Source organism: Primulina tabacum, chromosome 3 (assembly GCF_025594145.1).
Source record: "Primulina tabacum isolate GXHZ01 chromosome 3, ASM2559414v2, whole genome shotgun sequence".
NCBI classification, from domain to species: domain Eukaryota; kingdom Viridiplantae; phylum Streptophyta; class Magnoliopsida; order Lamiales; family Gesneriaceae; genus Primulina; species Primulina tabacum.
In genome coordinates, this window is record NC_134552.1 from 5934285 (window position 1) to 5951580 (window position 17296).

Below are 17296 nucleotides of genomic sequence, written 5' to 3' on the forward strand. Positions count from 1 at the left end.
GAGGTTCAAGATATCGAATGATTGATGAACTATCATAACCGATATAAATTCCAATCTTTCTTTGAGGTCCCATTTTCTTTCGTTGTGGTGGTGCAATAGGCACATACACCATACATCCAAAAATTCTCAGATGAGAAATGTCTGGTTCTTTACCAAATGCAAGCTGCAATTGGGAGTATTTATGATATGCACTTGGTCTGATGCGAATTAATGAAGCAGCATGTAAAATTGCATGTCCTCATATAGAAATAGGGAGCTTTGTTTTCATAACCATTGGTCTAGCAATTATTTGCAGACGTTTAATCAATGATTCAGCCAATCCATTCTGTGTATGTACATGAGCAACATGATGCTCAACAATGATTCCCATACACATACAATAATCATTGAAAGTCTGGGAAGTAAATTCACCAGCATTATCAAGTCTAATTTTCTTGATTGTATAATCGGAAAATTGATTCCTCAATTTTATTATTTGAGCAAGTAATCTTGCAAATGCAACATTTCGAGTTGACAATAAACATACATGTGACCATCTGCTGGAGGCATCAATCAATACCATAAAGTATCTAAATGGTCCACATGGTGGATGAATTGGTCCATAAATATCACCCTGAATACGTTCAAGAAAGATTGGTGATTCAGTTTGGACTTTTGCTGGTGATGGTCTTATAATAAGTTTTCCAAGAGAACATGTTTTACATTGAAACTTATTATTCTGAAAGATCTTCTGGTCTTTCAGTGGATGACCATGTGTATTATCTATAATTTTTTGCATCATTGTTGAACCAGGATGTCCCAATCGATCATGTCAATTTGTTAATATTGAAGAATTATCAATTACCATGTTTGATTCAATGAGACTTATATGTGTATAATGTAATCCAGTAGGGAGCATTGGTAGTTTTTCAATCACATATTTCTTTCCTGATTTATATGTGATAAGACACATATATTTCTTATTCCCTTCATTCATTGTTTGAGTATCATACCCATGTGAATATATATCATTAAAACTCAACAAATTTCTTTTCGATTGTGGTGAATATAAAGCATCATTGATCAAAAATTTTGTACCATTAGGTAACAAAAATTGTGCTTTACCACATCCTTTAATCAAGTCTACAGGACCTGATATTGTATTCACCATTGTTTTTGTTGGTTTTAGTTCTAAGAAATATCATTTATCTCGGAGGATAGTGTGCGTTGTACCACTATCGGGTATGCAAACTTCAGCTTTGTTCATAGCATTTTTCATGTTTGAACTTAAAAAAAATATGCAATGAAATAAAATTACTGACAATACATTTATAAAAATAAAATACAATATAATATATATGTAAAAATATAGCATACGATAAAACATTATCATACGGGTACATGAAAAAAAAATATTTTACATATTTATTCCACCAGCAAATTGATCATTGTCTGAGAAATCAATCAGAAAATCTCCAGCATCAAAATGAGTTGAATCACTCAAAGGTTCACTCTGTTCAGTGAAGTTGGTCTCCTTTTCTTTCCCCTTTATTGATTCTTTATAAAATTTACAAAGGTGCTCAGGGGCTTGACAAATACGAGACCAATGTCCTGGAGTACCACATCTGAAACAAGAACTTTCAAATCTTTTTGAGTGATTCTCATTAACACTCATATTTTCATGATGTCTTTTCTGTGGATGGTTTGGGACACTCTTTTGAGATGAGTTATGGAAGTAACTATCTCGATTATTTTCAAAACAACGGCCGCGTCCACGTCCACGACCACTTCCACGTCCACGACCACGACCACGATTTCGTCCTCGACCAAAATCTTGTCTATAACTTTGATTTTGGTTTCCAAATTTAAATTCATTTTTGTTTACGACATTTACTTCAGGAAATGTCGTTGAACCAGTGGGTGGTGCCTGATGATTTCTCATTAACAACTCATTATTCTTTTCCGTCACAAGGAGACATGCGATAAATTCGGAATATCTCGAAATTCCACGCACTCTATATTGTTGTTGTAGAGTTATATGCGATGCCTGAAAAGTGGAAAATGTTTTTTCAAGTATTTCCAATTCAGTAATCTCGTGCCCACAAAATTTCAATTGCGAGATTATTCTATACATCGCCGAGTTGTAATCACTGACTTTTTTAAAATATTGGAATCTCAACGTATTCCATTCATCTCGGGCGGTCGGAAGTATAACTTTCCTTATATGTTCAAATCTTTCTTTTAATCCCTTCCACAAAGCCATGTGATCTTTTTCAATTAGATATTCACATTTCAATCGCTCGTCGAGATGTCGACGCAAAAATATCATGGCTTTTGCCTTTTCTTGTGACGTCGATATGCCATTTTCTTTTATGGTCTCACTTAGACCCAATGACTCAAGATCCATTTCTACATCGAGAGTCCATGTCATATAAATTTTCCCCGTAATATCAAGAGAAATGAATTCGAGCTTTGCCAAGTTTGTCATGGTGGTACTAAAAAAAATTTACGATGCATTTTATTAGTTAATGAATATTGCAATGCAAAGTAATGGATAAACAATAAGTACAAGCATTCGTAAAAATAAAGAAAACACACGAGGAGGATATTCTCCAATAAATACAAGACTCGTGAGTATGATAACCAAAATAATTAAAAATATCTTTGAGAAAGCCATCTTCTTCGAAAATTTGATGAAGAATAATTTTTAGAGAAGAAGTGAAAGTTGGAGTGATTGAATGTGTTTATGAGATCATATTTATGGGGCAAAAACTAGCCGTTTTGTTACCGTTTATGACCGTTGGTGTACAAAAAAATAAATATATGCATTTGTAATATGATGTATATAATATTAGTCATGTTTAAATAATTATGTATATCATATCACATTATTATAATGCGGTGTCACAAGTTATTTTTTTTAAAAACCTTATAGGCTTTTATACTTGTCGTATCCCTTACCGGGAGTGTGGGATGTCTGTCGTCTTAACATCCTCCCAGGATTTATAACAAGTTTTTGAAAAATTTATTTTTATTATTTCTGAATAACATTATATTATATATTAAATAGATACACAATAAATAAATAAACAGTAAAATAAATATTATTACTTTTGTTACCTTTTTCTTTTGTTTTGGAGTTTGGAAAAATATGGAGGACTTTTAGAGCTTCATGCTGATAACGTGTTATGAAAAAGTAAAAATTTATGGTAAAAAGTAAAAATCTCAAACTCTCAAAGTTATCAAACTGCACACTTTATAATATTTTTTTCTCAACTCAATTGTGTATTTATTCACAAATGGTGATGCTATTTATAGAATTTCTTTACAAATAATCCAAAAATAAATTCATCATTACCTACATCATCACACACTAATTTTTAATATTTACAACAATTATTTTCAACGTTCATTCAAATATTAATTTTCAACCGTCGACATATATATATATTATCTTTCTTCTTTTATCTCCACAAAAATCTCAATTTTAATTTATTTGTAAATATATAAATAAAGCTTATCATCCAATCTTTCTATTATTCTTTCTCCAAAATAGTCAACTTTCTGAGCACTACACTACCGCCAGTGAAATTTCTTCGACAAAAGCAACAAAATCTGATTCCTTCTCTCTACGCCAGACGGAGAGTCCGTCCATTGCAAAAAATGGCCTAGTTTTCACAGCAAAAGAGTACAGAGAATGGTAATGGGAGCTGCTTTTCTTTAACAAAGAAGGCGTCTAATGGTCAAAAGGGCTTCCTTTTCTCAGCCATTTTTTGTTTGCGCACATGACCCTCTGTGGTGTTCAGACTTTGCATTTAGGAAGTCATTGCCTGGTTTGGTGCTGAAAGATGGACAAATGTAGAACAAGACAATTGCGGGCTTTGACTCCAAGCTGCGTTTCGGGACCATTTTCTACCCTAAAAGTCTTTCCTTGCTGATCATTTTCTTTCAAATAGAGCTTGTGGGTTCAATTCCTTGCTAATCATTTTCTTTCCAATAGAGCTTGTGAGTTCATTTGCCACTTCTTCCTTGTTCGTTTAGCTTCTCGTTTTAATGGGTTTCGAAGGGTTTCGCAGCAGCAAGTTGCCTGCGCTGGTTAGACACAGGCGTTCCAAGAGGTACCTTTTTACTCGGTTATTTTACTGTACTACGCGGTTTTATATTATGGGTTTGTGTTAAGCTTAGCTTTGTGAGCCATATATTTGGTCTTCATTTAGTTTTATCTGTTGTTTTTGGAGATCTTTTAAGAATTTGTCAATTTGTTCGAGTGGATAATCGAGTGGGTGGGAGCTATGTAAAATCTTGATTCCCGCGTCTATGTTTTGAGGCTTTTCGGGTTATTTTCTTATTTCCGCATTCAGTTTTTGCAGTGTGATATTTATATGTTGAGTTAAAACTCTGTTTCCTGTCACTGTACCGTAATGGCAGCTTCCCCCACAGCAGAGAACCTGAGGAAGATAACTTGGAACAACCTCATCAACAGAAGCTGGTAAGTTATGCTTATAGTAAACATATTTCAATAGAAACTTTTCCAATTCAGATTATCAGTCCTTTCTCAATTCTTTCTGGATTCAGGTTCTTCCAAAATAGCGAATCATCTATATTCCACTTTTGTTTATTCCTTTTCTGGAAAAAGTACTTTCCAGATCCTACATAATCATTTGTTATCAATTAATTAGTAGATATAACTCGCAGTTATCTCAAAGGTATGTATTTAATTGCAATCTAACGCGTTTAAAAATTACACGAACTTTTATTACTGGATTCCAGGATACAGGACACTTAAATGGCTCTTTCAGCAGCAATACAAATAATTTATGTAAATCTGAAATCCAAGATTCTTTGAGTCGAGAGGTATGCAAAAAAAAACATTTTCTGCTTGCTGATTAGTTGGTACTTCTGTTAAATCCTTCGAGAATTTGTAAATTTATATTTTCAATGCAGATACAGCAGCTCGAAAAAAGATTGCAGGATCAAGTATCTGTTCGCTGTGCCATGGAAAAGGCACTTGGTTACAAGGCTTCGTCCCACTATATAAATGAAACCACTATTCCTCAGGTATAGTATTTATCGATTTCACGCTTGCAAGTTTTAAAATCATCAGTATTTGAAGTGTAACAAAGAAAGATTTGCTACCGAATTCTAGCCAGCTGCAGAGCTCATTAAAGAAATTGCAGTATTGGAGCTAGAAGTCGAGCACTTAGAGCATCATCTTCTGTCACTGTATCGAAATGCATTTGATCCTCAATTCACTTCCCTAACCCCACCCAAGAAATTTGGAGTAAAATCACAGCAACCGGCCTTGAGAAGGAGGCGACTAGATTTTTCAGGAACAGATACTTCGTCAGCAGAAGATAAATTTGCACCTGAGATTAATACTCATTCATTATCTAAGGAAATCGATGAAGATATTCTTGTTGAGTCGTTAGTTCAACGCTCCCACTCTTCACTCTCTCAACGTACAGCACCGTCGAGCAAAACTTCTCTTAATACATGTTATTCTCAGCCATTGGCCATGATGGAGGTATTTATATTTTATTTCAGGCTTGGTTCATGAAAATTAGTACTTACGGTGTAGGATTCTGATCATAAATTTTTCTAATTACTTGCAATGTTTTGAACTTTTTACAGTATTCTCAGAATACGTCTTCGAATGTAATTAGTTTGGCGGAGCATCTTGGAACCCGTATTTCGGATCATTTACCAGAGACACCGAACAAGCTTTCGGAAGAAATGGTCAGGTGCATGTGCAACATATATTACAAGCTTGCTGATCCTCCATTGGTGCACCACAGCTACTCGTCGCCCACTTCATCTTTTTCATCTGTGGGTGCATTTTCTCCAAAATTTCAGCCTGACTTGTGGAGTCAAGGATTTAGAAACGAGTTTTCCTTTGATGTTCGGCTGGATAACCCGTTTCATACGGAAGGGCTGAAAGATTTTAGTGGACCTTACAGCACAATGGTTGAAGTAAATTGTATATACAGAAATAGAGAGAAATTGAACTATATCGAATACTTATTACGGGACTTTAGGTGAGGATACTTGGATTGTATAAAGGTTTTTCGGTAGACATATTTCACCTTGATCAAGCCTGATATGATAGTTGAATTTATATCGCAGGTCACTTATTTCTCGATTGGAAGAGATAGATCCCGGAAAGTTGACCCATGAGGAGAAGCTGGCATTCTGGATCAATATACACAATGCTTTGGTGATGCATGTATAAACTTGACCCAGTAATATTGTTACAACATGACAAATCTTGTAAACATTACAAGTTATGCATATGGTGTTTTTATGTTTACAGGCGTTTCTGGCATATGGCATCCCGGAAAACAATATGAAGCGGATGTTTCTACTGATGAAGGTAATAAAACAAGAAATCAATCATTTACATCTCCCATAAAGGGCTCGGCTGGAATAAATTGATCTCACAGTTGTACTTCTTACATAGGCTGCCTACGATGTTGGAGGTCAAATAGTGAGCGCAGATGTTATGCAGAATTCTATCCTGGGATGCCGAATGTCGCATCCTGGACAGGTACATTACTTGGATTTAATCTTGACACATGTTTACGTCATTCTTTCTGTATGAGTTAAATGTAGAACATTCGTTTATGCTGATGAAATGTGCTCTTCATTCAGTGGCTTAGGTTACTGTTTTCATCAAGAACAAAATTTAAATCAAGCGATGCACGGCAAGCATATGCTATTGCAGGATCCGAGCCACTTCTGCACTTTGCTCTCTCAACCGGGAGCCACTCTGATCCAGCAGTAATCAATCATTCATGCCCTTATTCTTAAACCTCATCATGTTCAACATTTCTTGAGCTAATAGTCTTGTATTTGTATGCTATTAGGTTCGTACATACACGCCAAAGAAAGTATATCATCAACTGGAAGCTGCAAAAGAAGAGTACATTCGAGCTACATTTGGTATTCGGAAGGATAAAAGGATCGTCCTGCCGAAGATAGTGGAGTACTTCGCCAAGGAGTCAGGTCTCTGTGCTGGTGACATAGTACGGATGATCCAACAATCTTTACCTGAGTCTCTAACGAAAACCATTAAGAGAAGATCCAAACCTGCTCAATCTTCGCGCAAAGACATCGAATGGGTTCCACATAATTTTTCTTTCAGGTATCTAATATTGAAAGAGCTGGTGAAGTGAAAATTGGCCCGGGTTCATTCTTTATTCTTGTTACACGCTTCAGTTGAATGGTCTGGTTTTGTACTGTATATAGATCCAATCTTAGTTCCAGGTATACAACTATTTGAGAAAATCTAACATCTCGAAAACGCATGCAATAAAGCTAATTAATGTCTTCAAGAAATCGAGCTCTAAACAAGAAAATCAGAAAAGGAAACCATTAAGAACCAAAATCAGAGACAAAATATATAGCAAAAGTTATGATTTAACAACTCCAAAAAACATCGTTTGCTCCATAACATTCATAGTACTTAATTCTAGTACGGTTTCTCTCCTATTACATTTCCAGGGGGATTATAGAAACAAATGGTTAAACTAGAACGCTCTTTGGGACAAACAGCCTCAGCACACCCCAGTTCCTGCGACTTCTTCCACACCACCTGTGTGTAAACCCCACAGCGGTGTTCCGGCGCGCAAGAATTGTTAGCGTAAGAGTAGAACTTCTTCTCCGCCACCCACGTCTCCACCGCGATTCGCGGCGTGACGGTGAAGCCACCGGCCCACAGCTGGTTGCCGCCGTACCTGCTGTTGCTCAAGTTAGCGAAGGTGCAGTTCTGTTTATCCCTCTGGAGCCTCACCGTAAGGCTGGCGGATTTGGCTAGTGGCTCGCTCCACACGAGGGGGCCGACACCTACTTCGGCCCTCGCTTGGTTGTGGGCTTCAAGATATTCTTGGGTCGAGTTGGGTAGAGCCACCGAGGGAGCTGGGGGCGCTGCCACCGGAGGAGACGGCGGCGGCTGAGCTTGGGTTGAAGCCTGGGAGATGAGCATTAGAGAAGTGAACATTGATAAGAGTAGGAACATCTTCGTTTTCTTTCCCCCAGTGTCAAATATTTTCAGGACAGTACTGAATGCTCTGTGATACATTTATAAAAATATCTTATTTTATTAGTTTTATATTCAAATTTTATAAAAATCAATTTTAAAAAAAATATAAATCTCTTGAAACTATATTATTAAATATTAAAACTTATAGATTTATATTTCAGTATCGTTTTTTTTATAAAAAAAATTGTTTAATGGACTTTTGTGTGGGAAATGCAGGAAAATTAGTGCAATGAGTTTGACTTTGTTTGTTGATGGATATATGTGTCCCACGCACGTGAATTATTGGAAGACACACGTGACATACATTAATAAATAATATACCAAGTAATAAATAATACAAAAATAATTAAATGAAATTTGACGATGGGGCCACGTCCACCAACCAGATGTGTTGGCGAAGAAATAAATCAGTGCATTCAATTCTTGGAACCGACGCAACAAAGTTCTTAGTGATCTTTCGTACTTCATAATTTATTATATACATTATTTTTTAAAATTTCTATATATTATAATTGATAATGATAATATCTCCCTAAATAGATTAATTTCTATTTCTATTATAAAAATACATACGTTTAAAATACCATTTTTTCATCTATTGTTTATTTCATCAACCTCGATTAAAAAAAAAATCATACTGAGAAATAACTACTACTCCATCTATTTGGCCCATAAAAATTTCGAAAAATTGCTCGTTGAGGAAATCACAGTGGCGGAGACATTTTTCTCTGCACGTTTTTTTGTTTTAGGTACCGTAACTCTTCTTCAGCGAGACTTCGACGAGAAGAGGAGATCAAATGTAAGTATTAGCAGCATAACAAATTTATGTCTCGTCATTAATATTTTTGTTTGCCGCAATTGTGAAATCTCCGGGTAATCTATGACTACATCTTTGATACAATGCTAATACACCCGAGGCGTTTTAATTCTTTAAGAAGTTCTAAAATATTCGCAATATAAGTAGGAAAACATTTTAACTGTCACACATGAGTTAGTGTGCATGAATATTTTGGGTTCACTGATCCACATCAATCAAATATCTCATTTCTCAAATATTTAATATTTCACAATCAAATATCTCACCAACCATACATTTACAAGTTTTACCATCACTTTATTAATATCAATTTACATTCATTTAAATAAATTGATGTATACATTGTATTTTTATCTTAATATTTTTTTATTTATAACTGATTTTATATATTTTTATAATTATCTAGAGTATGTCTTTTGTGAGACGGTCTCAAGAATCTTTATCTGTGAGACATGTCAATCCTACCGATATTTACAATAAAAAGTAATATTTTTAGCATAAAAAGTAATATTTTTCATGGATGACACAAATAAGATATCTGTCTCACAAAATACGACTTGTGATACCGTCTTCCACAAGCTTTTGTCAATTATCTAATACAAATTATTTAATATTAAAAAAATGATACTAAACTTTGGAAAATTATGAAAAGGTGCAACATTATTTTGGAGACTATCTTCTACATATGTCCCCTATTAGAGGTGCCATGATGGAAACAAAAAGCCACGTGGGTCCCAATCTTTTTATTAGATCAAAAAATGGGACCATGAGACTTATAATTATGACATTATCCATTTGGGTTACTTCCTTCTTGCCAGATCCAATATTTCAAAGGCTACATGGTAATTGAAATGTCTATCTCAATCATTTGGATATGTGTTAAAATATCTCATATTGGTTCTATAAAGTTTCTGAGACTCGTATTTATGAACTCAACCCTTAAGCTATTTTTTGAGATTGAGTTAGGTACAAATCACAGTCTTAACATGATATTAGAGCTCAAACACACTGTTATGTGTTAAACTACCCATAGTTAAGTCATCCGTTAATGTCTTCATGTTTCAATTGTTCATTCCTGAACGTGAGGGGTGTGTTAAGATGTCAAATATCGGCTGGATAAAGTTTACTCCTGCTAACTAATACATTTTATATAGACCGGAAGGGCCTCCACCTAGCTACTAGCCCGCTGCTACCTCTACAATTGTTTGTTCTAAAGTGATCTTATGCATAAGATTTCCAGTTATTTTAGTCTCGGAGGTGAAAAGAGAATTCTCACTACTACGTGCTTTTGCTTGTCGGTGGCCATAACGTAAATATTGGGATTGCATATATGGATTTGAACATTCTTCTCTTATTGATCTATTTTTTGAGTTTGAATTAAATCTAAGTCTCAATCTTAACTTGTGTGCTCGAAAATTCCCTAAACGTTTAATTTTTTATTGGGGTAAACAGTAGAGTTCGTGAATAATTATTATGATTGAAGCCAATTAAATTGTCAAATACCTACGGGCCACTTGACCACATGGTTTGTTCGTGTCTTAAGCAACCCAATAGATAAAACCCAACCACTTAGTGAAACCCAAGTTGGGACAAATTCGACATGTGTGTGTCTGTCATACACACACACAAATATATATATATATATATATATATATATATATATAAAATACCATTTATTTCATTTATTAAAAGTTATTATATGAACATAAATTTGTAAATTTTAAAATTATTAAATGATTTCTTAATCATAATCTTTAACAAAGATATATAGCGGTTTAGTTCGACCTAGATCCAATTATTACATATGCGTGTGAGAATTGAAAAATAATTAATTATTTTAAAGTCACGTGTAGGTAATTAATTATAAATAATTAGAATAATTCACACCATTTATCTTTCCCATTTTAAGGTATGTATAGCTTACATTACACGCAGATCCAACGTGTAAAAAAGCGTTGGAACATAATTTGGTAATATTGTGTTTAATTAAAGTGTCACTCACTCCACTAATCTGATAATTTAAAGTGTGAAAACCACATATTATCCCATTATTTAACATTTGCGAAAATAGTATATCTTAAAATCGAATTTTGAAAAATATCCGCATAAAATTATATCTTGTTCCTACAAAAAACTATGACAAAAACTTGTGTGAGACGAATATCTTATTTGGGTCATCCATGAAAAAGTATTATTTTTTATATTAAGAGTATTAGTTTTAATTGTGAATATCGATATTCTTGATTCGTCTCACAGATAAATATTCGTGAGAGATGTCTCACAAGAGACCTACTCAAAGATGACAGGTGAGACAAAAATCGTTGCCATTATCACTCCTAAAGTCCTATTTATTGATTGTTTCTTAATGTGTCCGGTGTGTTATACCCTAATTTACCATATTGAATTATAATTTTTGGATCATGAACTTATCGACAGTCTCTTACTTGTGGATTTTTTATTTATTCATTTCATAATTCAACAATAATAAATGAATCTGAGTAATTTTGGCTCCATGTAATTAAAAAATGTGAAAATTGCAAAAAAATGACATTGTAAGTTGGTTTGCTCTTCATTACGTAAGTTAGGTTGTTTCCCTGATTTTCGGTCATATTTCACTGGAATGTTGCCGTAAATTTGACATAAGATCAAAAAAAAGTCATAGCTAAAAGATTAAAAAATCCAAAATATGCTATTTCGGAAATAATTTAACTATTTTCCCATTTAAAAAAAACTGTGACTGGATTGTGACAACACGGACCTTGACGTTTTGTAAATTTTAGGGAAAAATTTCTCAGCCGCCAATTTTTATTTTTTATTTTAGTTGTATTATTTATAATTTGTATAATTTTAGGTTGCTGTATATATCAAACCTAGCCCTTTGAAGTGAATAATTAATTAGACATTGATTTGTTGAAAGCAGAGTCAACAGACACTTTGTTTTTTAATTTAATTTGAGCTTCAACTTGACTTTTTTGAATATGTCTATCATAAAACCGGTTAACTTGATTTATAGTTACAATATAAAATAATATGTTTTATATAAAAAAATAATATTTTTCATGAATCGAGTCAAAGATCCGTATCACATAATTTACCGTAAAACTCTCTCATATGAATTTTTTTGCAAACTGTTTTTGGATTTAATTTGAGGTCGAATCCATGAAATTTCATAACCATAATACAAGTAGAATAGCACATTTGGGAGTTCTCAAGTTATTGGGTAGTAGTACCTTCACCTAATGTAGCTATGCATCATGTGGTACATATTCTAAAGCCCTTTATATACCCAACCTATACTAATTCCCTACTAAAAAAAAGGAATTGACAACTGGAAATAAATACCACTTTATTATATTTTTCGTGCAATTTTTTAAATTACACTATGTTAGGATTCCAAATTCTTCTAACAGGTAACACCCAACCATCACATCGTTAAATAATACCAAAATTCAAAAAAACTTTCATCTAAAATTTTAAATCAACCAAAGTCAACACACATAAATAATCTTCCAAAGCATTATCCACTTACCAAAAGTACGTTATATATAATATATGAGTATGTTTATTGTGATACGGTCTCACGGATCTTTATTCGTGAGACGAGTCATCCATTCTCATGTTTATAATAAAAAGTAATATTTTTGACAAAAATAATAATACTTTTTCATGTGTAACTCAAATAAAATACATGTATCACAAAATTGATCAGTGAAACCGTCTCACATGAGTTTTTGTGTTATACGATTTGAAATATTTAACTCGAATAAGCATATATAAAAAATTAATTGTAAAGATAATCTAGATGACTTATCATGATGTTGATTTTATTGTATATAATGTTGGGAAGTAGTAATTTTTATAGTTGGGCCGGCGTTTATAAATGTCAGTCTCGCAAAGTCATAATACAAGCAGCGTATAAAACAAGGTCAAACAACAGGGCAATGAATTAAGCGGCTTATTTTATTTTTTAATCTCGATCAACTATTTAAAAAAAATGATATCCTCGAATATAATTCAAATATATTTGAAGATGTCATTTTCTTAAAAAAAAATTAACCAATATTATTTAACCAATTTTTCCGAATTAAACACACCTCTTCTTTGTCCCATCTCATATTCAAAGTTGATTCAAGTCAAATATGTATTCATTGAAATATTAAATGAAAAATGTCGAATTTAACTTTATATTTTAATGCTGGTTGTAAGTTAAATGTGCTAAAATATAGGTATTTAAGGTTGGATTAAAATTAAAGGATTCAACGAGGACCGAATTCGAGTAATTAATTATAACTTTGCGATCAATTCATCCAACACTAAATATTTACAAAATGAATATTCCTACCACTAATCTCAAAATACCCCTACTCAGGGATCGCGCTCAATTGCGCCGAGAACTTCCCACTACGCCTCCCGGCAGCGCGGCCGCCGCCAACATTCCGCCTCCTGGATCCGATATCTCCCATGCCCGACACCTTCCTCGACCTCACGCCACCACCATTCTCCTCGGAAAACAACAACACATTCCTCCGATGCCCGCATTTATCCCCACTCTTGGTCAGGGCAGAACTGGCTTTCACGGCCAACGCAGCCATGTCATCCGCCTGCAGCCTGCGCTGCAGCCGGCTCAACGGCAGCGCAAAGTATAGCTGACCCGGCTGCAGCTCCTCCTCTTCGCCAACCGCAGATACAACGCCGTCGAAATCCATCTCATCAGAACTACAAATGAAGCAAGATGGATTCTTCTGCAAGACGTAGGAGACCTTAACCGGGTGAGGGAACTCCTGTAATCTCCCATCGTACAATATCAATTTAGCAGTGGCCACAGAAGTCGCCTCGCAAGAACTGCATACACCCATCTTAAATTTCAACTTCTCTCTCTTTTCTGCACTTTTTTTTTTTGCGTGTTGAGGATAATGAGAGAGCATCGAGAACGCCTGTACATCTAAATAGAGAGTTGAGGGGTATTAGGGGAAGACTACATGTCAAGAAAATAAAGAAAGAATACAGGGTTTTCATTTTTAATAAATAATAATAATAATAATATATGTACCCATTTAATAATAATTCTACGATGACGTAGTTCATTATTTAAGATTTGATCTGAAAAAATTATACAACAAAATTATGCAATTTGAATAATTGAAAGAGAGCTGGAATGGATCCGTGTGATCTGAATATATTAAACAAAAACTTGTGTGAGATGATTTTACGAGTCATATTTTATGAGAAAGATCTCTTATCTGAGTCATCCATGAAAAAATATTAGTTTTATGCTAAAAGTATTATTTTTTATTGTGAATATCGGTAGGATTGACATATCTCACAGATAAAGATCGTGAGACTGTCTCACAAGATACCTACTCTTAAATGAATATTGTGGTAAATTATTTTTACAACTTGATGTTGTTTACATTATTATATTGTTATAAAAATAATTTACCACAATATTCATTTAAGAGTAGATCTCTTCTGAGACGGTCTCACAAATTTTTATCTGTGAGACATGTCAACCCTACCGATATTCACAATAAAAATTAATACTCTTAGCATAAAAAATAATATGTTTTCTTGGATGACCCAAATAAGAGATCTATCTCACGAATACGACCTGTGAGACCGTCTCACACAAGTTTTTGTCTAGATCCAATTGATTCATACAATTTTATTATATTTTTAAATTATTATTAAGATAACGATAATAAAATTATATTAAATACGTAATCTGTAGTGATAATATATGAATATTTAAAATAGATTAGAATGACATATATAAGTAAATCATATTAAAAGTATTAATTATCTAAAATTGATATTCTACTTTCGTAGAAACTAATCACTGTCACAATGTCAGATCACTAAGGGCATCAAATTTTATATATAGTATAATATAAATATAAATATCTAAAAAAAATACATGGGCAATTTTTTGAAATAATGCGTGAAAACAACTCTATATATATTAGGAGCAAATTTTAATCAATTAGATTACTAGCTAAAAACCCATATAAACAAAATTTATCGGCAATAAATAAATTACATTAAATTAAATTCCCGCGTGGAGTGGTATTATGGAAAATAATACAAAAACATAATAGTAATAATAATAATAATAAAAAGGAATCGGTGGGCGGGGAAGCCAACCTGTAAAGTTGGGCGTGACAGGTTGTACGTAGAGTAATCAGTGTATCGATACACGCGTCGCGTGTTTGTAAATTGAAAAACAAAAGAATAAAAAAATGATCTCAATGAGAATTGAACCAATAACATAAACCCCAGAAACAATGACTATATCATTTGAATTACATATAACTTGTATTAAAATTTTAACATTTTATTAATATATATAATTATTAGAACAGAAGATGACCCCAAATTTAATTATTCTAATATCTTAAATTTAATAAAATAGTATACATCAGTATCATCCACGTTTTTTTCGTCAAATCTACAGACAAATCGACTGGTAAAAAGCTTTTCTCTTGTCTTCTTCTTTCTTTCTTTGTTTCTTTTCCCCAGTGAAATGAGATTAGCATTTTCATATAATTTTTATTATATAAAACTAATTTATTCGAACAAACAAATTTATGATTAAAATTTGGGTGATCAACAAACCATCGAGTCACATGGTTCTCGAACTAACACAATAATCTACATACAACAACGGATCATGTGCGAGAAGTGTTGAAAAGTTAATCGAAATCATATGGTCAAACTAATAAATGCGAAGGTTGGGGATTGGCCGGCTTTAATGGTGGGCTCTCAATTTTATTTGCTTTATTTACCTAATGAAACCCTAAAGTTTTGCGGTTTGTTTCAACCTACCCGTGCAGGCAGGCAATGAACGGCCCGGATCACTCCACATGAGTGATCCGGGCCCATCTCCTTGTAAAATAAAAAAAAATTGGCTCGAAAAAATCCGAGCCGTTGGATCGATCCCTGCAGGCAGTGCCCGCAGGGGTAGGGTCGACCGAACCAAGTTTTGCTTTATACGGCAAAACAAATTTCGTGATCACATTTTAAGATAATCCCTCAAATTTAATTCCCATTATAACAAAATGGTGGGGGTACACGTTATTATTGGAACTTGGCCATTCAGCAATTCATAATTCTTTATTTCCAAAATGCCCACAACATGGCAAAGCTTCAAGATTAAGAATTAAATATATATATATATATATATATATATATATATATATATATATAATTTTTAATATAATTTTATTAGATTAAATTTTATTGGTATATATATATATATATATATAATTTTTAATATAATTTTATTAGATTAAATTTTATTGGACCTTATGCAATCACATGATTCTTGCCCCTAGTATGGACCAGTAGCTTGTAGGAATTTTTTTTAATCTAAATTGTTTTTACTTATTTTTGTCCACAAATATAATAAAAGTTAAGACAGAAAAAATTTGTAGAATTATTTAGTGGTCAAATTAAAGGGTATTACATACTAGCTAGGGAGCTATGTTCGAATTTGTTTTTCTACTTTGTGGATAGTATTGGGAATGATCAATTATTAATTTCATTTTATTTTTATTATACAAGGTCGTGTTATCTAATAATATATTATTAATGTTAATTAGTTATATTTTATTTTAGATGTATAATATTTCAATGACTTACTTGTGGCCATTTTTTTATTGAAAATTTAACTAAATGTAATTTTAACAAACATATTTTTGAAAAATTAGTGATACATATATACGTTGTTGGATTTTATTTTGTTGGAATAAAAAAGAAATATAAGCAAATGAATCAAGAATCATAAAATTATTCGTGTCTAGGGCCGTAGCTAACCATCTAAAACTTGTGTGAGATGGTCTCACGAGTCGTATTTTGTGAGACAGATTTCTTATTTGGGTCATCCATGAAAAAATATTACTTTTTATGTTAAGGATATTACTTTTTATCGTGAATATCGATAGGATTGATATATCTTACATATAAATATTCGTGAGATCGTCTCATAAGAGACGGTCTCAAAACATGCACATAGCCACGTAGATAATATTTATTATATTTTTATTCACAATAATATATTAATTATTGGGTCATCAGACAAGACATGATATTTGTATTGGTAGTTTTTTGGACATGAGCATTCTCAACAAGAAGAAAAAGGTTCAATTGGGAATCAATTATACGATACAAGTTTGCGTGACTCACTGGCAAATCGACTCCAATATGAAATTTGTCCACCAAAAAATTGTTATACAAAGAAATTACCTATCGCATTAAATATTTAAAAACAAATATTAAATAAATATGTAGTTAAATGTTAAATATTTTAATTTATTTTTAAAATTCGAATTTTAATTTAATATATATTTAAAATATAAATTACATATAAATTTTTATATTGATTATATCATTTTATTTAATTTCATTTGTGATTTTTAGTTTTGTATTATTTTTATATTAGTTCTCAATACTCTCAATCATATAAT

At 32.8% G+C, this 17296-nt stretch overlaps 3 protein-coding genes across 5 annotated transcripts; 1 reads left to right on the forward strand and 2 right to left on the reverse strand.

Moving 5' to 3' along the window:
• Window positions 1-3547: 3547 nt before the first annotated feature.
• On the forward strand, window positions 3548-7272 carry LOC142539628 (uncharacterized). Of its 3 annotated transcripts, XM_075645206.1 has the most exons (12): window positions 3548-3940; window positions 4021-4097; window positions 4408-4468; window positions 4750-4833; window positions 4924-5037; window positions 5126-5503; window positions 5611-6014; window positions 6103-6202; window positions 6290-6349; window positions 6437-6523; window positions 6628-6756; window positions 6843-7272. In XM_075645206.1, the coding sequence occupies exons 2-12, from the start codon at window positions 4033-4035 to the stop codon at window positions 7149-7151; spliced, it is 1791 nt and encodes a 596-aa protein (XP_075501321.1). In that variant the 5' UTR covers window positions 3548-3940; window positions 4021-4032; the 3' UTR covers window positions 7152-7272. The 3 variants fall into 3 exon arrangements, with proteins under 3 accessions (XP_075501321.1, XP_075501322.1, XP_075501320.1); XM_075645207.1 differs by having other exon boundaries at window positions 3548-4097; window positions 5620-6014; XM_075645205.1 differs by having other exon boundaries at window positions 3549-4097.
• Window positions 7273-7447: 175 nt separating this feature from the next.
• On the reverse strand, window positions 7448-8056 carry LOC142538325 (STS14 protein-like). The gene has a single exon (XM_075643670.1). The coding sequence runs from the start codon at window positions 8054-8056 to the stop codon at window positions 7448-7450; it is 609 nt and encodes a 202-aa protein (XP_075499785.1).
• A 5049-nt stretch (window positions 8057-13105) lies between these two features.
• Window positions 13106-13730, reverse strand: LOC142539629 (uncharacterized). Its single transcript, XM_075645208.1, has one exon. The coding sequence runs from the start codon at window positions 13688-13690 to the stop codon at window positions 13196-13198; it is 495 nt and encodes a 164-aa protein (XP_075501323.1). The 5' UTR covers window positions 13691-13730; the 3' UTR covers window positions 13106-13195.
• Between the last annotated feature and the right edge of the window lie 3566 nt (window positions 13731-17296).

Coding starts and splice junctions, on each gene's coding strand:
- LOC142538325 (XM_075643670.1), bottom strand. CDS start 8,056: ATGTATCACAGAGCATTCAGTACTGTCCTGAAAATATTTGACACTGGG.
- LOC142539629 (XM_075645208.1), bottom strand. CDS start 13,690: ATGGGTGTATGCAGTTCTTGCGAGGCGACTTCTGTGGCCACTGCTAAA.
- LOC142539628 (XM_075645206.1), top strand. CDS start 4,033: ATGGGTTTCGAAGGGTTTCGCAGCAGCAAGTTGCCTGCGCTGGTTAGA. Junction 6,203..6,289: donor ACAATGCTTTGGTGATGCAT/GTATAAACTTGA, acceptor TTATGTTTACAG/GCGTTTCTGGCATATGGCAT. Junction 6,757..6,842: donor GGAGCCACTCTGATCCAGCA/GTAATCAATCAT, acceptor GTATGCTATTAG/GTTCGTACATACACGCCAAA.